Source organism: Macrobrachium nipponense, chromosome 30 (assembly GCF_015104395.2).
Source record: "Macrobrachium nipponense isolate FS-2020 chromosome 30, ASM1510439v2, whole genome shotgun sequence".
In the NCBI taxonomy this organism is placed as follows: Eukaryota; Metazoa; Arthropoda; class Malacostraca; order Decapoda; family Palaemonidae; genus Macrobrachium; species Macrobrachium nipponense.
In genome coordinates, this window is record NC_087218.1 from 3,537,351 (window position 1) to 3,560,357 (window position 23,007).

The 23,007-nt window shown below is 41.4% G+C and overlaps 1 protein-coding gene across 3 annotated transcripts in view; it reads left to right on the plus strand.

The window, feature by feature from the left end:
• LOC135202229 (post-GPI attachment to proteins factor 6-like) overlaps positions 1-23,007 on the plus strand; it is a 100,744-nt gene that overhangs the window by 23,463 nt on the left and 54,274 nt on the right. For all 3 annotated transcript variants that reach the window (XR_010311689.1, XM_064231501.1, XM_064231499.1), the window contains exons 6-10: positions 6,697-6,827; positions 8,170-8,413; positions 12,112-12,304; positions 13,525-13,736; positions 15,151-15,299. Coding sequence is in view for 2 of the 3 variants with exons in the window: in XM_064231501.1 (XP_064087571.1) it covers positions 6,697-6,827; positions 8,170-8,413; positions 12,112-12,304; positions 13,525-13,736; positions 15,151-15,299 (929 nt within the window). In the remaining variant the exon portion in view is untranslated. The remainder of the gene's footprint in view (positions 1-6,696; positions 6,828-8,169; positions 8,414-12,111; positions 12,305-13,524; positions 13,737-15,150; positions 15,300-23,007) is intronic.

The window sequence follows — 23,007 nt, forward strand, 5'->3', positions numbered from 1 at the left end:
GATTTTGCTAATCAAAATTCCACTAATCATCATCTCTATATGTGTTAGTTTTCTGGACTCCAGCCTCAATGGGGCTGTTCTTTATCCTTTTTTTTTTATTCTTATCTGTTGACAGCATGATTACTTGGTAGTGGAAGTAGAGGGTAGGATATTACATACCTCAAAAAACTGGACTTTCTCCAGCTTTTTTTTTTTATATATATATATTACAGCCACAAAAAAAAACTGTATTTCTTTTAAGTAAAGGTTCTTCTGATTAGAGGTTTTAAAGTCTTTGAAGTCTTAAAAAGTAGCTATCTGCAGCCATTGTGTCCTATCATGTACATATGCTTGAAATAAAAAATGTTTGTGCACATCACCATGTGAATATGACTTAGGACATAAATATATCATGATTAATGTTCTTGATAGTTTGGTTTGTATACATTTTGTTGTATGTTGAACCATGACAGATGATCAGCAGTATTTTAAGAAAACATTCAGTGTATTGTAATTAAGTTTTATCAGCCGAAATGCCTCAGTCAGTAGTAAACAGAATCTTCACTTTGCTCTCATGAAGAAGTGAGGGCAAAGTAACTATTGTGTCAAATTTTTCACACTTTGTACTACTTTATGTAGTCCTTGATCCTAAAAATGTGACATTTTTAATTCTCAGATATATATCTGCTTTTGAGGGAAGAAAGATGAAAACTGCCGGGCAAGCCATATGAGGCAGTAATGTGAACTATAAGAAATATGGTAAAACTTTGTATATCTCCAAACCAGGTTCCTGAAATGGCCATTCTGCCTGCACACTAATAGAACCTAAAGCTTTTTCCTATGAGTTTATTGGCCGTAAGATGAAGGGACTTGCATAACAATTTAGCATGCCTCATTAAGGCTTGTGATTTTTTTATTAATATCCCCAAACTAATCATTATGGCAATAAACTTCACTAAGGGGTCATATATAAAGATTCAGAGGTTGTAAACCAACCAGCTAATTATGGACCTAATGAATATCTGTGTGTTTTCCAAAGATGGGCAAGTGTGGTGTCTAGAATAAGGATTTCACTGCATCAGTCTATGCCAAATAAATGTGCCACAGCAACAAGTGTTCTCTCTTACCAGAAGACAAACTTGCAGATATGCTCAATTCTTTGGAACAGTGGCTCCTAGAGATAACTTTTTTTTCTGATTTATTCAACTTTTAATTTCAAACTTATTATTGATCACCTTGTAAAGATAATTTCTTCAAAAATATACAAAATTTTGGACTGGATTTACCAAGGTGTAGAGGAGAGATGATGCTTGGTAGCTTTGCATGCTCTGATTTAAACAATCAGATTGAAGGCAGTCTAATAATCATTCTCTATCTGTGGCACATCAAAAGTAGTTTTGTCCTAACAAGCTAATCAATGTTATGACAGATGCTGGACTGTAGCAAAACAACAGCTGGTGCTTTCAGTAACATTCTTGAGGAGATTAACTTCATTGTGGCTATGCAATGTGGTTGAAGGCTTTCATAAATTGTGTGTGTAAATGATGGAGCTCAGTCCAGCTAATTCATTTGATGATAGACGCACATGAACGTACAGGGTCATAGAGTTGGTGATTGAATCACTCTATGACTGGGTAGGTGAGATGGAAGGTCTGGTCACAGAATTAGTAATATTGATTTCTCTTCCTTCACAAGTGTAATATGAGGAGAGAGAGATCAATGTTGCTAACATCTTGGCAGCTGCCATCAAAGCTACATCTGTATGAAAACAAGCACAGGTGGGATGATTTCCCCCTTGTCAGGATTAGATATGCTTTCATCAAGGTATCTGTCACCTTCAGAAAGGCACTTCATTGCAGAGAAAATATCCCAGCATACATCCATATATCTAGTTAAGAACAGGTATTTTGAAGTTGGTAGAAAGTACTACGCCTACAGAAATCAGTTTTGGGAATTAGCATTTCAGAGAAGGGTTAGTCTTAAGACCCATGAAATGCTTGGTTTCACTATCTGCCTGTAACATATCCAAAATTATTATAGTACAATTGTAGTTCATTATAATTTATTAACTGGACTGTTACTGATTAATATGAACAAGGACCCTTTTCAAGATAACCAAAGAGTGTAGTACTTTTTATACTCATGTTTCATTCTGCAGGTGATAATGACATATTTTCCAAATGCCTGTTTAATAAAATAGCTTAAAACTGAGTAAAAGTTTTATTTTTAAGTATATAACATAGAAAAGATTGGTTTTGTCTTTGTTTATACGTAGTAGACAGGAACGTAGAGTTTCATCCCTACTCATTTTACCCATCATTTTGTTTGGTATGTTTTGGAGACCGGATAATATTGTCATACAAAATATATCTAAATACAGTAGTACCTCGAGATACGAAATTAATCTGTTCCGAGGCACCTTCGTATCATGAGGTTTTCGTATCTTGAACCGCATTTTACATGTAAAATGGCTAATCTGTTCCAAGCCCTCCAAAAACCTCAGTAAATTATATTTCCAGGCCTACAACACATGTTCTAGGGTTACGACGCCGATCCGACAGAAGAAATATGACTCCAAAAAGGCAAAATACAGTACATACTTGAGTAATATTCAATCCCATTTTTACTGCATATATTAGGACTTTAGCATATGTCCTTTAGCAATAAGCCTAGCCTATGTTAGCGGTTGCTACTGTAGCCTAGTCTTATGATTCTGACATCTAAACCTAAGAAGGTAAAAGCTTAGAATATGCCAATAAAATGTATAAATAATCAGTATGTACTCATTTCAAATAATTATTAATTAATCATTAACTATAATACACAAACAAAACAAAAAAAACCTTCCAATCGATTGTTTACATTCAGCTCTTACGAGTACCGAACGAATGCCAAGCAATCACTTTTCCTAGGATACAGTAAGCCATAAATTTTCATTATCTCTCTTCAACTAATGAAACTACCAAACAGTATAATAATCATTCATTTCTATTCTTTATTCTATCTTTACCTAATTTTTTTTTTTTATTTATTAAATGTGTTGCATGAATAAGTTTTTCAATTTACAGCATCCTTTTACCAATAGAATACATACTTAAAGCACAAGGGGTAGATGCTGACCAATAGGAGAGCAGGATCTTATGGGGTTACTAGCATCAGGAACCAATGGGAGAGCGGGAGGATGGTGGCGAGTTTACTCAGCTGGCGGCGCGGGAGTTTTAAAATTGTTCTCGGTGGTCCGGGCGAATCTCGGGACTTTACAGCAACAACCTTTCGTATCTTGAAAACTTTTCGTATGTAGAGCTGTAAAATTTTTCGTATTTGCTTTCATATCTCTAGTTTTTCGTAAGGATAGCCTTTCGTATGTCAAGGTACCACTGTAAATGCTAAATGAAAATATAGTATGTACTGGTAAGCTTATATCTTAACCACAAACTACCAAGCGTGTCAGTCTTGATGAAAGTTGACAATTTTTTCCCTAGTAATCATAGAGAATCACAAGGCAAGATTAACTCTCTAGTACATAATATCATCTTGTTTATTTTTTTATTTATAAATAATTTACTGGAATTGTTTAATATTCAAAAGTCAAAGTACTGTACTACGTATATGAATATTATTCAGAGAATATCTATGAATAATTGTTAAACATGGTCTAATTTTATAGAAATTGCAGTTATGTTTTTTTTATATTGCAGAGGATTTTTTTTATACAGTAGTACCTCAGGATACGAAATTAATCCGTTCCGAGGCGGCCTTCGTAACCTGATTTTTTCATATCTTGAACCACATTTTACATGTAAATTACCTAATTCGTTCCAAGCCCTACAAAAACACCCCAGTAAATTATTTCCAGGCTTACAACATGTTCTAGGGTTACGACGCCGATCCGACGGAAGAAATATAACTCCAAAAAGGCAAAATACTGTACATGAGTAATATTCAACTGCATGTAATGTTCAACCCCATTTTACTGCATATATTGGGACTTTAGCATATGTCCCTTAGCAATAAGCCTAGCCTATGTTAGCAGTTGCTACTGCAGCCTAGTCTATGATTCTGACATCTAAACCTAAGAAGCTAAAAGCTTAGAATATGCCAATAAAATGTATAAAGAATCAGTATGTACTCATTTCAAATACTTAATTAATTAATCATTAACTATAATTATTAACTATAATACACAAACAAACGAAAAAAAAGCTTCCAACCTTTTGTTTACGTTCAGCACTACAAGTACCGAATGATCGCCAAGCAACCACTTTTACCTAGCACACAGTATAGTAATCATAAATTTTCATTATCTCTTCAACTACTGAAACTACCAAGCAGTATAATAACCGTTCATTTCTATTCTTTATTCTATCTTTACCTAATGGAGATACCGAGTTACTGACAGCTATAATGAAACATATAATATTAAAACAAGAAGAATTCTAGAAAATATTTGTTGGCTTCGATGATAGCAGTCTGATTTATTTTATATTTTATGATATCTAATTCACAATTTTTTTTTAAATGTATTGCATGTACTCATTTCAAATAATTATTAAGTAACCATTAACTATAATAAACAAACAAACAAAAATAAAAGCTTCCAACCTTTTGTTTACGTTCACACTACGAGTAGCAAACGATTGCCAAGCAACCACTTTTACCTAGCACACAGTACAGTAATCATAAATTTCCATTCTCTCTCTTCAACTACTGAAACTACCAAACAGTTTACATAATAACCATTTATTTCTATTCTTTATTCTATCTTTACCTAATGTTTTTTTTTTATTAAATGTATTGCATGAATAAGTTTTGCAATTTACAGCATCCTTTTACCAATAGAATACATGAGCACATGGGGTAGATGCTGACCAATAGGAGAGCAGGATCTTACGGCAGTGACTAGCATCAGGAACCAATGGGAGAGCGGGAGGATGGTGGCGAGTCGACTCGGTTGGCGGCGTGCTAGTTTTAACATTGTTCTCGGTGGTCTGGGCGAACCTCGGGACTTTACAGTAACACCCTTCCGTAACCTGAATTATTTTAGTGTGCAGAGGCAAAAAAATCTTTGTATTTGCTTTCGTAACTTGAATTTTTCGTAAGTTGAGACTTTCGTATGTCGAGGTTCCACTGTATATTGTGGAGGACTACAGCATTATGGTTGGCACTTCAGGATTATACTATCTTCCCAGTAAAAGTAACCATTGTGTTAACCACTCGGGAGAACATTTGGTTTTTCATTGTTTCTTGAAGAGTATATATATTTTCTTTTTGAATGGTTTTCATACCACTGTAGAACTAAAATTAACTTCATATATGGTTACACCAATTATCAATATACAGGCAGTTGCTGGGTTATGGCGGGGTTCCATTCCCGGCAGGGCGCTATAAGCTAAAAATCACCTTAACCCAAATCATTACAATTATATGTAATGGGAATAAATAGCACTTACAGCACTGTAATTCCGGGTTACAGCACCGTAAAGTGGGTAACAGCGCCACAAATCTGCTTACGGTGCTGAAAATTTTGGTTAACAGTGCCACAAGGCAAGTGCCGTAAATCTGGAACAACATAACCCTGGGACTGCCTTTATCTGTGTTTCGGCTACACTGTCAAGACTACCTCTCCTGCTTCTAGAACTCCAAAGTTCCTTACACAATTGGTGTGAATAACCTTTATGCAAGATTCTGAACTGGTCCTCTCAAAATCGCATTACCACATCAGAACTCTGGAACACATCTGTGTTGAGGCTTCATGATGTTTTATGCTTATTGAACACTACATACTGTATGCCCTGTGAAATTATTTTGACTACTAAGGCATGTTTTCCATGAATGAGTGAGGTTTATTGCATTGGAACTGTTCTTTAAAGCTGTCAGTTTAGAATGATGTCCCATCTGTCAATGGGTTGGGAGAGTCTATGGTTTCATTTCAGTGGACAAACTACTCAAGATTGTCTTGAGAGTTTGAGCAGGCATGGGAAAATCGCTTAATTTACAATGGTCTGAAGTTGCTCCACAGCTTAAAGCAAGGGAGAAAACGTTCTTTACCAAAGGAGATCAAGTGCTTCTTTTCATGCATTTGAAACATGATTAGAGGTACTATGGACAAAAATTTTGTCCAGAGTTGCTCCCCTTAACTTAACCTTGAGAGAAAGTTTCCTTTTTAATGAAGAAAAATTAGGATGATAATTCCTCTTAGTTTATTGAGAAGAAAGCCATAGAGAAAGCCACCCTATCAACCATGGGGGTATGGGTGTCACAAAGTCCAGCTTCCAGGATTTCCTGCCAATGTTTTTTCCAGTGAAGCCCTGGGGAACTCATTCATACTGTATCATTTTCATTTCCTTCACTAATCTCTTGTGTGTAACCGCTCCTTTTCCTTTAACCATCTTCCACTTAACGTGTGGTCATTATCCTCAAGCTTGTTGGCTTTCTGCAGTGATTCAGGAGCTGATTCCTCAATACTGACTAATAATTTAACTAGTATTAATATTGTCTATATTTACAGGTTACTGTATTCTCATGTATTAAGCATATAAACAAGCTTTGCAAACTGCTCCTTTGCCTAATTTTTAGTAATAAAAGATGCAAAGGACCTATACTTTACTTTGATTGCAATATGTCCAGTCACAACTGTTGACATTTAACAATTATAATTGCTATAACTTTTCAGTTGATTGTGACATGTAATTTAGTTTAGGTGATATATATCCATAGGATACACAAATGCGAAGGCGACAGAAATACATGCACCTTGGAGGTTATCCCAGAAGAAGAGAATTGGCATTATTTGCAACTGGAGACACGTGGCCGTCTTGTCCAGCTTAGTTTGGCAGTCAAGCTATTTTGTGAGTAAACGAATGTTATGCATAACTAAAAATGTTAGTAGCTTTTCTCTCTAACATACCCTTTGCTTGAGTAGTAGCTGGAGAATTAATTTTCCAGTAAAACCTTCAAACTCTTAGTATTTTTCTTTTTATGTTAGTTAAATCATTTAAGATCATATATGCAGAAGGTAAATTGTTTTACTTGGGTTCTTTCCCTGAAAAATTTTGTTTTCATAATATTTCCAAGTTGAAATAAAATTTGCAATAAAAATGTAAATTAATCAATATAAAGGAAAGATCAGCCTAATGCTTTGGTCCTCAGCTCGCCAGACATGCTCCAGTCTTTACTTTGTTTATTACTTGGACTTAAAATCTGAAGTTAAAGTTACAGATGTACCTGTTAAAATCACAGACTTTTTCTTGGTGAATGACTGTGAAAGATAATTCACAAATTTAACAAACTGGGCCAGGTTAGTACTTTTCCATTATGTGTTAGGTTTGTATCCAGGAAGCAATGGAATTTTTTGTTTCTGAATTGGTTAAGTCCTCTCCACAAGTGGTAATAACTTTATATTTTAGTTGGTAAATGTCACTTAACAGGTTCTTGCATATTTTTATGTAAGTATTGTCACATTAGCAAGAAATTTTTCTGGATATTCATTCATATTTTATAAAATGTGTAATGCCTGGATCATGATGACTCGCAAAAATCTTGCCTCTTAAGTTCATATATACATACCTTATTTACTCCTTATATTATTGTACAGTACATTGTTTCCATGAGCTGTTTGACAGACACAGCTTTCTGCAATTAATATATGCAGTGTTCATACAGGATCAATTTATATTTTTGTGTGTTGTAGTCAAAGTAACCCTAAATTAATATTTGATTATCCAGTATGCCATTACTTCATCCATGTCACACATACTTCATCTTGCTTTGGGTTTAGTCTGCCAGGAAATGACAGCGCAACAAGACTGTTCAACAATCTTATTTTCAGCGTAATATTTGATGCATCTTATACTATATACAGTACTCTCATAGGGACATGTATGAAATTTCAAAAATCACTTCAATATTTTGCACTATCTGAACCACAGTCCTACAATTCATTGACTGTCATCTCTTACATTTCAAAGTTGCAACATAGTACACAGGAGTTCTGCTAGTGTACATGAGCATTTGTTACCAATGATTATTACAAGTGACTAGTAACCCCAGAACTGTTTGCACAACTTTGAACTGCAATTCTTCTTTAATCCTTATTTCCAGCTTATTGTGGCAGTGCAATAGCTGTTTATGTGAAGGTGTGGTTAGTATAAGAGAAGTTTTTAAAATTTTGCATACTTAATTTATTTTCAGTGTGTGATGGTGCTGGAGGAACCAGTTATCACCTTCTAAGTAGGTTTGATATTAATGAGTTGTGCTCTGAAAGTGTGAGTGTTACAAGCCCTCCACTCTTAAATTTCACTGAGTCGGAAAGCAAGGATGCAGATGTATTTAGTGAAGAGGAAGGTGGTGCTATTCCTTTCAAGAGTTTGCAGGCGAGACATACTTTATTTACACCAGCGGTGGACTCTACTCAACATGGCAGCTGCTGGCCAAGGTATGAAATAAAAAAAGAGCTGTGGTACAAAGTATGCCATTGTATTTAACAAACTTTTCCAAAAAGAGGGTCCTCTACCAAAATATTATTTGATTTGATTATACGTATATTGTTTTATTATTAAATTGAATATGAAACCTATTTATTCTTATTATTTTGTTGAAAATAATGGCAGTTTTCAACAAATTAATCTTATACAGGCCCTTTTCAATTCTGATAATTTTTCTGGCTCAGCTTCGTTGTTGAGTAAATTCCAATATTCATATTTGTCCTAATTAGGATATTTGTCACAAATATGTTATAAAATATACGTACTTTATATATTTTGCTTATATCTCTGATAAAATATTTGTGACAAATTTTATAATTAAGACAAATATGAATAGTTTTGGAATTCTACTCAACAACCTAGCAGAGTCAGGAAAACAAATTATCAGAAGAGTTGAAAAGACCCTGTATAAGATTAATTCATTGAAAACTGCCATTATTTTCAACAAAACATGTATCGAGGAAGGTCTCCCTGCATATGCATTATTATTTTTTTCTTCTTCTCGACTGGGGTTCCGGGTTGCATCCTGTCTGTAGGAGTCCACCACTTTTCTTACTATTTGCACCATTCCAGGAGCACACACTTCTGCAGGACTCTGCATGAGTCCTGTAGCTATTTCAGCAACGAATTTTTCCAGATTCCTTTTCAGGGATCTTAGGATTGTGCCTATTATTAATATTATTATTATATTATTATTCAGAAGCTGAGTTCTATTCATATGGAACAAGCCCACAAAGGCCATTGACTGGAATTTCAGACTTCCAAAGAATATGGTTTTAAATAGAAGAAGCAACCGAAGGTAGTGAATGGGAAAATACATAAGAGATCACTTAGTACAAAATAAAAAAAATAAACTAATAGATAAAAATGTAAGTAAATTATTAGAATACAAGGAGAATTACATTATAGTAATGTATTTTTCTTCACTACCGTCCGACTGTTTGAGGAATAAAGGACCTGTGGAGCTACTAAGAAGTCTGATAGTGAGGAATATTTACTGCATATTTGTGCTGCTGTTCAGCAAACCTGGTTGCTCTCATCAGAAAAGGGGATCAGGGATGAATTGTAAATGTGGAAGATCGCTATTAAAATACAACTCTTGAAAAAGTGGCAAACAAGAGGCCATCTGTTGATGGTCCAAGTCATAACTGCTAATATTAGGAAATGGAGACCTCCCATCATGAACCACACTATCTAAAAGTGATAAATCTCTCTCAGAAACAGACAGGTTGTTAGTATCCGGTCAGTTTTTTGCCAGAATAATCTACAGCTGCTTCTTCTTCCTAGCTTAAACCCATTTTTATATGGGGTCGCCGTTGTGAATGAGCCTTCTCCATCGATTTCTGTCCTGTGCCTCATTCTCATTTATACCTTTTAACACCATATCTTCCCCTACACAGTCCCGCCATCTCTTTCTTGGTCTTCCCTTCTTCCTTCTACCCCACACTTCCGTTACAGCAGCAGTAATATAAGCACATATGAATACATGCAATCCCCATTTATTGGCGATCCAGTTTTACAGCACTTGTCTAGTGACGACAATAACTGGATTTTCAGCACCGATATGTGCCTATCCTCACTTTAACACCGGCACTTCTAACCGGTGATCGGTGCTATTATTACCAATTTTCGGTTGTAGTCATGCTGTCGGGGATGGAACCCCTGCCAATAACTGGGGGACTGCCTGGATATGGATTTAACCCTTAAACGCCGAGCCGGTATTTCCGAAAGTGTCTCCCGTATGCCGGCAGCGTTCGCGAGTGAGCGCCAAAGCGGAAAAAAAGTTTTTTTCAAAAAATCGCAGCATGCTTAATTTTCAAGATTAAGAGTTCATTCTTGGCCCCTTTTTTTGTCATTGCCTGAAGTTTAGTATGCAACCATCAAAAATGAAAAAAAATATCATATATAAATATTGGAATATATGACTGTGCAAAAAATAAATTTCATATATAATTGTATACAAATCACGCTGTGAGCAAAACAGTTAAAGCTAATGAGTTAATTATTTTTTGTTGTATTGTGCACAAAATTGCAATGATTTTGGTATATAAAAAATAGTAAAACTATCAAAGCAACACAGAGAAAATATCACAATATGATGCATGAATTCGTAACGCGAGGACGTAAAAAAAATTTGTTTTCAAAAATTCACCATAAATCGAAATATTGTGCTAGAGACTTCCCATTTATTGCAAAATGAAGGTAATTGATTGAATATTACTAGACTGTCAGTGTTGTAGCTTAAAATTGCAGTTTTAACCATTTAAGGTAGAATTTTTCTATTTATTGTTATTTATATGAGAATATTTCAAAAATTATAAAAGCTACAACCATGGGTTGTTATTTGTTGCATTCTACATGAAATTTCACACATTTTCATATATAAAACTTTATGTAACAGCTAATATAAAACAGTGCAAACATTACGACAATCGATGAAAAAATGTGATTTTTTCGGAAGTTACCTTGCGGACGTAAGGAAAAAGTTTTTTTCATAAATTCACCTTAAATCGAAATATTGTACTAGAGACTTCCAATTTGTTGCAAAATAAAGGTAAATGATTGAATATTACTAGAATGTAAGAGATTTAGCTTACAATTACGTTTTTTTACCATTTTGGTCGAGTCAAAGTTGAACGAAGGTTGAAATTCTGGCACATCGTTATTTATATGAAAATATTTCAAAACTGATAAAAGCTACAACTATGGGTTGTTTATTGTTGTATTCTACATGAAATTGCGCCCATTTTCATATATAAAACTTTATGTAATGGCTAATATAAAACGGTGCTAACATTACGAAAATCGGACGAAAAAATTTCAGATTTTTTTTAGTTACCACGCTGACGTAAGGAAAGTTTTTTTCATAAATTCACCATAGATTGAAATATTGTGCTAGAGACTTCCAATTTGTTGTAAAATGAAGGTAAATTATTGAATATTACTATAATTTAAGAGTTTTAGCTTACAATTGCGTTTTCGACCATTTCGGGTTAGTCAAAGTTGACCAAAGGTTGATATTTTGACACTTATCGTTATTTATATGAAAATATTTCAAAACTGATAAAAGCTACAACCATGGGTTGTTTATTGTTGTAATCTACATGAAATTGCGCACATTTTCATATATAAAACTTTATGTAATGGCTAATTTAAAAGGGTGCAAAAATTATGTCAGTGAAGAAATAATTTCCGAGATGTGTTGCTGATGCTTTTTAGTGTGAGAAGAAAGAAATTCGCGCTTGCGCGCCTGGGCAACAATTTTAAACAAAACAACAGCTTGATCCATGAACTCCCAGCATCCATCAAGGTGTGTGATTCAAAAGTTTTTGCCAAGTAGGCCTATAACTATTTTTCTGCGAATTTTTATAAACTTTTTTTGCGTCGACGTTTCATACGTCAATTTGGCACCCAACAGACAATTTTTGTCGACGTTTAATACGTCCAATAGGCGTTTAAGGGTTAATTCATTAGCAAATCAGATTGTTTCTGAAGTAATAAAACTTATGATAATGTTCATTTTATGAAATTAAAATTTAATTTTTTTTTTTCTTTTTTTCTTTTTTTTTGCTTGTGTAACTTGCACCAGTTTAGACAAATATGGATGTGTGTTTCTGTTTAGTGTATTTAATATTGGATTGTTTTTCAGACACAGTTTGGTTAAGAAGACTTTTGGTGGTAACTTTGTTTTCGAATATGATCTGCCTCCAGATGAAAATGGCACTGTGCCTCTTCTTCTCAATATCTCCAATGCATCTCCAACAATGTTAACTTTTGCTTTGGAATCTATCATTGATATTGGTGGCACATTAAGTGTTGAACTTGCTGTCTCTCCATTTATGGTAAGTTAATCAGTTTTTCTTTGTAAGGTTTATATGTTCATCTAGCACTGATTCATTTGATATTATTGTAGGAGGTAATTTTAATTTAATGAGAATATTTTTATAAATTGATTTGGTTAAAAGTTCAAATTGGCAAAAGTTATTAATTTTCTGGTTTGTTGTGTTAGTGGAATCAGTTTTGAGAACTACGATAAAGCTGAAATTTCCATTAATTTAAAAATATATATTTTTTGCTGGAATAGGTCAACATTCATAGTTTTCTTTTAATATTATATCATTTGTTTTACCTTTCTTTTCCTTTCTTGAAATTTTCAGCTGAAAACCCTTATGAACAGTCAACAGACTATAAAACCAAAGGGAAATCAGCCTGTAAAGGGAGGCAAGTTAAAGGAAGAGGTGATAAATAATTGAATATTACAGAATAGAAGTTTAAACTGATACACCTGGATTCAGAAGACTTCAGGAGGAATGAATTTGCTCCTTGGTTCAACATTTGGAGAAGAGAGACTCCATCAGGCAAACTATTCCACCTTTTAGTTGTAGCCAAAATAAAGCTCACAGCAAACTGAGTAATATTAAACCCGATGCTAGAAAATGACACACTGCAGGAGCCTGTCTAGTGTTGTAGGCAAAAACAGCTAGATCAGGTTAAGAATCCAGAGGCTATGGTTATATAACAAATCAACATATAGAGTTTGAGATGGGAGTCGGCACCCAGACCAAACTGGAGAACAGTCCTCCAATCAAGAAAGGAAGAGGAGGAGTTAAAACACTTAGGTATAACAGCCTCACAAAACATTATGAGACACATCCACATAACACCAACTTTTTTTAGAAACTAAGGAATCCATATTACATATAGGCTTCTCATAAGTCAGTTTCTCATCAGAAGTTACATCTAAAATCTTTAGTCGCTGACAGTTACCTGCAGTTCACCTAGATATGTGCCAGATTGCTATTCCCAAATATATGTAGTTTATTTTTTCCTTCGTTTTCTGTATTGGGCTGCTCTCCCTGTTAGGATCCGTATGATGATACATTCTGCTTCTCCCAATAGCAGTACAGCTTTGCATGGAATGATAAAGTCTGAATTCATTCTGCTGCTCTGTTATTCTGGATTTAGTTTTATAACTTATGAAAATAAGTGTTTTATGATTTTGTATTAATTTAGAGATGCATTGTGAATCACAGTTACATTTTGTAAAAAATTTTATTTTCAGAATATAAGCGTTCACAACTTCAGTGTAGCTGGGTGCTTAAGTCGTGGCATACGTGAAACCCCAAGTTCTGACTGGGAATGTTCAAAGGGTTATAGTCTTTTAGTCAATACCACAAGACCGTCTACTATAGCTACTCAAGTGCTGATTCCCTTTCCTGAACCAGGACCATGGTACCTTACTTTAAGCCCAAGTTGCTTTCTCACTAATGCTAGGTAAGTCAGGGAATATTGTTTGTTTTCCCACTGTTACATTTTGTGTGAAATTATGAATTAGCTTCTTAATGTTTACAGTGTTATCAGTTTTTTTTCAAGATATCAATTTTCAGTGATTAAGTTTAGTCATACTCTGTTCTTATTGATTTTGCAGCTCACTTTTATTGTTTGTACCTGGTACATATAATCTAAAAAATCTTGTGTATTTTAAAGTTATGCCTAGTTCTTCTAATTATTTAAAAAACATTTATCATCTGTCACTTGGAAAATTGATAATCGGCATGTTATTCTTAAAATCATTATTTTTCTTTTTCATTTTTTTCTGCATGAATTACAGCACACATTAATTTTCTTAGTCAAATTGCATGAAATTTTTATTTTTAGTCCTAAAAAGTAACTGGCAACTTTCACTAGCCCATGCCTTGTGATACATCAGTCAAACTGTCACCAGGTCATATGTAGCCTACTACAGGAAAAAGTATGACTCATAGAGGAAATAATGTGTCTTCTGTTTTTAGAGAGACCATGTGTATTTGTTTGTGCAGTGTTGCTGCGACTAACCACAACATTGTCTTTTAAGATATTACATAAATGAAATATTTGAATACTATATGAATAATGATATTTATCCATACTCCAGAGTAAATTGACAATCTATATAACATTTTTCACATAGACCTATATTTTTCTTATAAAGAAATTAGTGTAAATAAATAAGTAGACGAATAAAGAAATGAGTGCAATGCATAGTCAAACCATTAAGTATTAAATGAAACTACTATAAGTACAGTAAAATTCAAAGATCCATGCATCCCCCAATTACTCTAGTACTCTGAACCCCTATTGTCAATTGACGTATAATCTCTTGGACATTGAACTCTATAATCTCTCAAATTTTTATTTTGTTCCGTTTAAGAGTGTGATTTTCAGATTGACTTAGCATGCCATAGTAAGTGCTTCCTGGTCTTAGTATTATTGCATCCTTTTTATTAGTGACTTTGCAGGCTGTTTGATTCTGATTACATAGATGTTGTTTGAAGCATTCTATTACAATTTGGGCATTATGGACAAAAGAGTTGCTCAGTACTACATATATGTGGTCAGGCTTGAGATTAGCATGGCTCTCACTGAAGGCACCACAATTTCCTTCAAAATGCGAGAAAACAGATTAAGACAAATTTTGTTTCATGTACCACTTCAAAGAATTGTTTCACATTTTTAAATTAAGTTGATAAATGACGTTAAGCCCCCTTTTTTTTTTTTTTTTATAAAATTCTCTTGGTAACCATCCCAAGAAGAGCCTTTATTAAGCCCAGAGGTCTGGATAAACTAGTCCTTTATAGTAATAACAGAATTTAATTAAAATTGATGCACATTAGAATTTTTTTTTGTAATCTTAACTTCTTCTTTTCAGTGATATGGTAGATTGTACAGTCAATGAGACTACAATTATTTTTGGAGTGAGTTCTGCATCATGCCTGCAAGGGAAGTGTGGTAAATATGGTTCCTGCTATCAATATATATCTGGGGGTTTCATATTTTCTACTTGTGTATGTGAAGCAGGTTAGTATATTTTTTTTAGTGTCTGAACTTTATGAAAGTTAATCAAACCTATCTCTATATTAACCCAGACTGCTTTAGTAAATTGACAGATTATTCAAAGTATGTATTAAGAAAGAGATGTTAGCCTTGGTTGTGTTAAATGTAAAGGTGTTCCTCGCTTTGTTCCTCGCTTCTTCTCAGAACTGACTTTTGTTCCGATACGTAATACAAACCCTCGGTCCTTTAACAATAGGAAGTAGCTAGCGGCAGCTGGAACGGTCGTAAGCTTCGAACAAGGGGAGAACGGTAGTTAACTGCTTGTCCGATCGTCGCGCGACTGGGAGGTAAACAAATCACTTTTGCTTTCGGCCGTGTGTGGATAGGACGTGCTCGTCATCGCTCTGCCCGCTTTGTCGTTTGCTTTGAGTTTTTGAGTATTTGCCCTCTTTTCCTGTGTGATTGAGAGTAATTGTAAGTACTTTGCATTTCTTTTGTTCATTTATGATGAGTGAGGAAGAAATGGAGATTTCGCCACGCCCTCCGGTCGCCCGTAGAGTGTGTCCCGGGCTGGAGGGGCGTAGATGTGGAGGATTCAGATCGTTTGTTGATGTAGATCCTCACGAGGTTTGTACTCGTTGTCGGGGGCGAGAGTGCTCCCGCAACGAGCCATGTGTAACATGTATGCATTGGTCCGAGGCGCAGTGGGTGCTGTACGAGGGCAGGAAGAGACTTAGGCCGCCCAAGAAGTCATCGGAAAGTCCAGTGACTCCTTTGGTAACGGACACTTCGTCCTCTTTCCTGCCCCCCGGCCAGCCCCCACGTTTCGCGCCTTCCCCTGCGGGGGGGGTAGCGGAGTCCTTCTCCTCTCTCGATCCGTCGAGTGTGGAGGAGGGCGCCCGCTACCCGGACGTCCAGTTGTACTCGGGGTCTTCCGTCCGCTCTGGGTGGGGTTCTTCTTCCCCCAGGCGCGAGGAAGCCCCTCTAACTAACCCGACTGTTGCTTCCGCAGGTGTGCCATCAGTGAAGGACGACCTGGGACAGGTGTGGGAGTCGCTGGGACTGCAGGGAGTGCCGAGCATACAGGGGTTGATTCAGCGGTTGGCGGGGTCGGCAGTGGTCACTCATGGTACGGTAACCACTACAACAACCACAATCTCGACACCAGCATATGAGATGCCACCGCACCTGGTGTACACACCACATGTCATGTCGGTAACACCCACGGCGGCAATTCAGAAACCAATTCCTGCCGTGCCAAAGAGGACGGTGCCACCGCCACCTGGGTTCTTTGTATTGCCGACCCCGGACTTCCGCTGCCCAAAGAGTACCCCCCTGGACCTGCCGCCAGTGCCGAGGATGACGGTAGCTGCCGACAGGACGCCTGGCTCTCCTGTGGTACCTGCCGTGCCTGCCGTACCTGTTGCTGTCCCAGCCGCTCATTCCTTTTCAGATCAGGTGCCTGCTGCTCATTCACTTTCAGATGTTCCTGCCGTTCCTGCTGTTCCCGGACCTGTTCCTGTTGTTCCTGCTGTTGGTGGTGCTGTCACAGTCTCAGGTCTTTCCGGACAGGTGCAGTCGGGCCCTGTTGCTTCGGCAACTGCCCCGGCTCCCTCCTGGATGGAAGACCTGACGTCTGTCCTGCGGAGCCTGGCGAAGAAGAAGAGGAAGAGGAAGAAGGTGTCGTCGTCGTCTCGTCGTCGTCTTCGTCGTCTGCTGCCTCTCCTTCCCCTTCGACTTCTAAGGCTAAACAGCCAAGAAGAAGAAGGTTGCCTCCTCCCCCCTAAGAAGACTCCTTCGGGATCTTCTAAGGGCCCGGCTCGCTCTCAGGCGAGTTGGGGAGCTCTTCTGCTGGTCCTCCTGTTCCTTCGGGAACGGGGCCCGTCGCTTCTTCTGCAAAGAAGAAGTCGACGGGGACCAGAGGTGCACCAGCCTCGGCTGGTGCGTCCTCACCAGGTTCCGTCTCGGCCGCTTCTCGTTCGCGAGAAGCACCGAGTGGACGCTCTTCCAAAGAAGACCGTCCAGCCAAAGTTTTGACGCCCGAGCTCGCTCGCCGTCAAGACAGCGGCGCGGAGCAGAAGACTGGCGAGAGTCGTGCACACGACTCTCGCCAGGCCAGTGGACGCTCTCGCGGCGATCAACTGGCTGCTCGGGATGACGTGACGGTCGCTGACCAGCCACGGGTTGAGGCGAGGAAGGAGTCCCCGCGGCCGCCGGTACCAGCCACGGCTGGTACCAGCGGCTCGACGCGCGAGAGGACGCTGGCCGGTCTCGACGCGACAGAGAGCCTAGCAGGTCACCCGTCCGCCGCTCCCGATGGGACCGGGCGGAGACGGTGACCAGCGGCAGCTCGCCTGACGCTAGAGATCGGTCTCGACGTTCTCAGCCGAGCCAATCGCCCCAGGCAAGCGGCAAACGCTAGGCCTGCTGCTCGACCGTCACCGCGGGTTGACGATCAGCAGCAGCCCTCCCACGCAACGCTGGTCCTGCCAGCGAGCGAGGGGGGGGCGTCAGGTCTGCCTCTCCCGTACCTTCAACCTCCTCGGGCTATACCGGGAGGAGCGAGGTACCGAGGAGCGATCACGAGAGGTGCGCCGCTCGTGACCAAGCTATGACGCCGTACGGCTCAGGCACGGTTTTAGGACCGACCAGAACGTACGCGCAAGTAGTTGGAGGCGACCGTCAGGGGTCTGTCGCTGTTCCTCCTTCTGAAGGAGGAGTATCGCGGGATATGCTCTTGCTGGAGGGACTGGACGGTCCTACTCCACAAGACGCAGTAACTCCCGAGATACAGAGGAACTTTGCGGAGGTCATTAAGCTGATGCGTCTGCATAATGACCTTGCGGAAGGATCGCCGCTACCACCGGCAGAGCCCACGTCCCGGCTCGAATCATTTTGGGGTCCCAAGAGGGAGCCCAAAATGATGGTGGGGTTACCGCGATCTGAGCTTGCAGACTCAGTCCTGGATCAGGTGGAGAATCTCGTCTCAGGACGGGAGGACTCGCTAAAGTCCGGACGGTCTTCTAAGCTGCTTCCTCCTCCTCTACAGCGGCAGAGGCGATTCTACGTGCCTTCGGAAGACCCGATACTGCCTAAACAGGTTAACCCGGAGTTAGCAAGGCTGACTCCAGGTGTGTCCCTGCAGCAGCTCCTGTCGGAGAACCTATGGTTCTCGCAGCAGGAGGCACTTGCCCTGGAATCTACCGCTATGGCAGCATTCCAGGCAGTTTCCTGGTTGGATTTGTGGTCCCTCACAACATCCAAAGTAGCGGCCGGCTCTGGGAGTTCTGCTCTCGAAGACGACGCTTCTTTTAGGAGACTGTGCCAGTCTGGAGGAAGAGCAATCTCTTACCTCGCCCATCAGACTGCTAACCTGTGGGCCAACTTGGTTCTTCGACGTAGGGACGCAGTCCTTACCCGAGACCAGGGGGAGGGGGCCGGGCGTGAGGCGGCACTCGGGCTTCGAAATGGACCTCTTAGGAGTTCCCCAGCTCTCTTTCCTGGAGAGATGGTGGACGCTGCGGTGGAAAGGCGGCGCACTGACGAGAGTGACCGCTTAGTTCACCAGGCAGTCTCGAAGGTTACTGGGCAATCTCGAGCGACTGCGGCCAAACCAAAGAGCTTGGCTAGCGCTTCCACGGCGGCGAAGACGGTTGCACCGTCCAAACCCCGTGTGAAGACTCCTGTTGTTTCAACTTCTGCTAGAGGAGGCCGCAACCAGCCCTCCTTCCAGCCCTCCTTTCCCCGAGGAGGTGCTGGAAAGAAGTCGAAACGAGGAGGGAAACGCTAGGGACGGCGTTCCCCCTCACCTGCTGCCGGAAGTGGGGGGGTGCCTAGCGAGCCATTGGGCGACTTGGCAGCGCTACGGCGCCGAGAACTGGATAGTAGAACGTCCTTCGGGAGGGATATCTACTACCCTTCGAGTCTCGGCCCCCCCTCATCTCCAAACCGGTCCACCTACAGACCTATGTCCGGGGATCAGCAAAGGACAACGCTCTTCGACAGGAGATCAAGACCATGCTGGCGAAACGAGCTGTAGAAATCGTGGAGGACCAGTCACCGGGTCTTTTACTAAGCCGCCTCTTCCTAGTGGAGGAAGGCATCGGGGGGTGGGGGCTGGCGTCCGGTGATAGACCTCTCTCCTCTGAACCGCTTCGTTCGCACGACGCGGTTCACGATGGAGTGGCACGCTCGGTGTTCGACTCGATCAGGGGAACGATTTCATGCTTTCAGTGGACTTGAAGGACGCGTATTTTCAAATACCATCCATCAGTCCTCCAGAAAGTACCTCCGCTTCATCTTCGACGGGACGGTGTACCAATTCAGGGCACTTTGTTTCGGTCTCTCAACCGCCCCACAGGTGTTCACGCGAGTGTTCACTCTGGTGTCGGCTTGGGCCCATTCGCACGGGATACGTCTTCTGAGGTATCTCGACGATTGGCTAGTCCTGGCGAGCTCCCGCTCGCAGTTGCTACAGGACAGAGATGACTCCTCAAGTTTTTGTCGCGATCTGGGGATCGTGATAAACTACGAGAAGTCCGATCTCGAACCCAAGCAAGAAGATGAAGTACCCTGGGTATGCTGATAGACACGGTAGCAGGGCAGGTCTTTCCCGCAGACTTGCGTATCAGCAAATTCAGGGAGGCAGCCGGCCGGTTCCTGTCTCGGCAGGAACAGGCAGCACAGCAATGGCAAGTCGTGATCGGCCATCTGTCGTCACTCGAGAAGTTAAGTAGTCCCTCACGGGCGTCTTCACCTGCGGTCTCTCCAGTGGAGGCTAAGGGAGAGTTGGTCTCAGGCCAAGGATCCTCCTTACTTTCCCGTGGCTATCACGGACAAGGTGAGGCAGGACCTAGCCTGGTGGCTCGACGACAAGAACCTCTTAAGAGGAGTGCCCATACGCACTCCCCCCCCGGAGATGCTTCTGTTCTCAGACGCATCGACCGAGGGATGGGGCGCACACCTGGAGGAGTTGCTGACTGCAGGTGTGTGGGACCATCACGAAAAGCACCTTCACATCAATGTCCTGGAGCTCAAGGCGGCGTTCAATGCTCTCCAAGAGTTTTTTCAGGACCGCTTGGTGGGACACTCAGTGGTGTTGATGTGCGACAACACCACAGTAGTGGCATATGTCAACAAGCAGGGGGGGCTAGTGTCTCTTCCGCTCCATCAGTTGACAGTGCAGGTGCACGAGTGGGCCACGGCTCACTCGATAGAGCTGTCAGCACGCTACATTCCAGGCAAGAGGAATGTAGTAGCAGACAAGCTCAGCCGTCGGGATCAGGTGATAGGGACCGAATGGTCTCTACACCAAGACGTAGCGGAAAGGCTCTTCAACCTGTGGGGGCGACCGGTCGTAGACCTGTTCGCCACCCGGCACAACAGAAAACTTCAGGTTTTCTTTTCAGCTGTGCCGGACCCATGGGCAGCTGCAGAGGACGCTCTCCAACCACACCCCTGGGACAACCTCTTCGCTTACGCCTTTCCTCCCTTCTGTCTGATTCGGAAAGTGATCAGTCGAGCGCTGGTCACTCCCAATCTCAGAATGATCCTGGTGGCTCCCAAACGGCCTCAAGCCGTTTGGTATCCGGACCTGCTGGCTCTTCTTGCGGACGCACCGAGAGAGCTACCCACTTGGCACAACCTTCAGCCCAGCCACACGTAGAAACGGTACCACCAAGCAGTCCAGTCCCTTCAACTTCACGGCTGGCTGTTATCCACCATCTCTTGCGAACGAGAGGCTTTTCTCGTAGCGCAGCAACAGAGATGGCTGGACACGTCCGACAGTCCTCTGCAGCTGTGTACCAGGGGAAGTGGCCGTCTTCTGTGGTTGGTGTCGTAGACCAGGGTCTGTCTCCTCTCAGAAGCCACTCTTCAGCAGGTAGCGGATTTCCTCGTGTTTCTTCGCCGAGAGAAGCTCCTCTCAGTACCCACAGTTAAAGGATATAGAGCCGCCCTGGCTCTCGTCCTAAAACTGAGGGACTGGACATCTCGAATTCGTTCGAGATCTCCTTGCTAATTGAGGGAGCTTCCGAAAGGTCTTGCCCACCCAGGGAACTCAGGGCCCCCTGCGTGGATGTGACTCTCATACTTAGGAGTTTGACTCGAAGACCCTTCGAGCCACTCCGAGAGTCGTCAGACAGGGATCTGACCCTCAAGACCCTCTTCTTGCTGCCCGCCCTGGCATCGGCGAAGAGAGTAGGGGAACTACATGGCCTTTCTTATGATGTTAAACACACCAGAGGCTGGGGATCTGTGACGCTCGATTTCGTCCCGAACTTCGGTAGCTCAAGACTCAAGAATCCGGTCGATCCCACTGACGTACAGGTTCGAAATCTTTCCCACGATCCCCTCCCTTCTGGACTTCACCGATAACGATGCGGATGAGATGCTGCTTTGTCCTGTGAGGGCGCTACGGCGCTATCTGAAGAGAACTCGACATCTCAGGCCTGAGTGTCGACGCCTCTTCGTTAGCACTGGGGTTACCAAGAAAGAAGTTTCCAAGAACACTCTTTCTTTCTGGCTGCGTGAGGTGATCAGAGAGAGCGTACGAGGCTGATGGTAGCGACGACATCCGTACGCTCCGACCGAGAGCCCACGAAGTCAGAGGTATCGGACCCTCCTTAGCGTTCCGTAAGAACTTCTCCGTGGCGCAGGTCCTGAAGGCAGGTGTCTGGGCCAACCAGACCACCTTCACGTCCTTCTACCTTCGGGATATTGCCCACAAGTCCTTGGATACCTTTTCCTTGGGACCTGTGGTGGCTGCTCAACACGTTGTGTAAGCTTACCCAGCACCCGAGCAGGCAGAACAGCATCGATTCTGGTATGACTGGGAGAATGAATGTGCGAATGAGAGAGTGACTGGCTTCTCTTCACCATCTTTCTCTACCTCTACCTGTGGGCAGAGGGATACGGTCGTTACCACGCTGGAAGGGAGTCAGATGCAGGTAAGCTATTCAACAGAGCTCCATCCTATCTCTTTAACTAGAGATAGGAGTGTATATCCACCACTTTCTCCAACAAGGGGGAGAAAGTGGATGCCTACATGAGACAAACCCATTACTTTACATTTGCTCATGTAAAGGAAAAAGTTCTTACAATGCTGGTACAAAGAGATACGCTTGCCTCTCTCTTAGTACTCGGCCCAGAGGTCTGACCATTGATCCTGCGGTGCACACCCCGATCAATCGGACAGAGGCTTGGATCCCTCCCTCGCTCTTACGACCAGGGAGGCATTCCAGGGATGGACGAACACCAGTCTGTTCATCAAAAGACTCAGATTCCTCCCACCAAGAAGTGAGTCTTCCTATTGTTAAAGGAGGGCGAGGGTTTGTATTACGTATCGGAACAAATGACAATTTGTCGAAAATTGCATTTTCCTAACTATACAAACCTGAGGTCCTTTACATATAGTCCCTCCTCATGCCACCCCTCACTCTGCGTATTTTGCATGGGCCAAAAGCAAAAGTGATTTGTTTACCTCGCGCGACGATCGGACAAGCAGTTAACTACCGTTCTCCCCTTGTTCGAAGCTTACGACCGTTCCAGCTGCCGCTAGCTACTTCCTATTGTTAAAGGACCTCAGGTTTGTATAGTTAGGAAAAATGCAATTTTCGACAAATTGTCATTTTGTTGCTATTACACTTCTTCAGCAAGACTGGTTGTTTTCTGGTGTTTGGTGGTTCTGTAACTGATCGTGTGGAAATTGTTATTTATGAATCTAGTATGATTA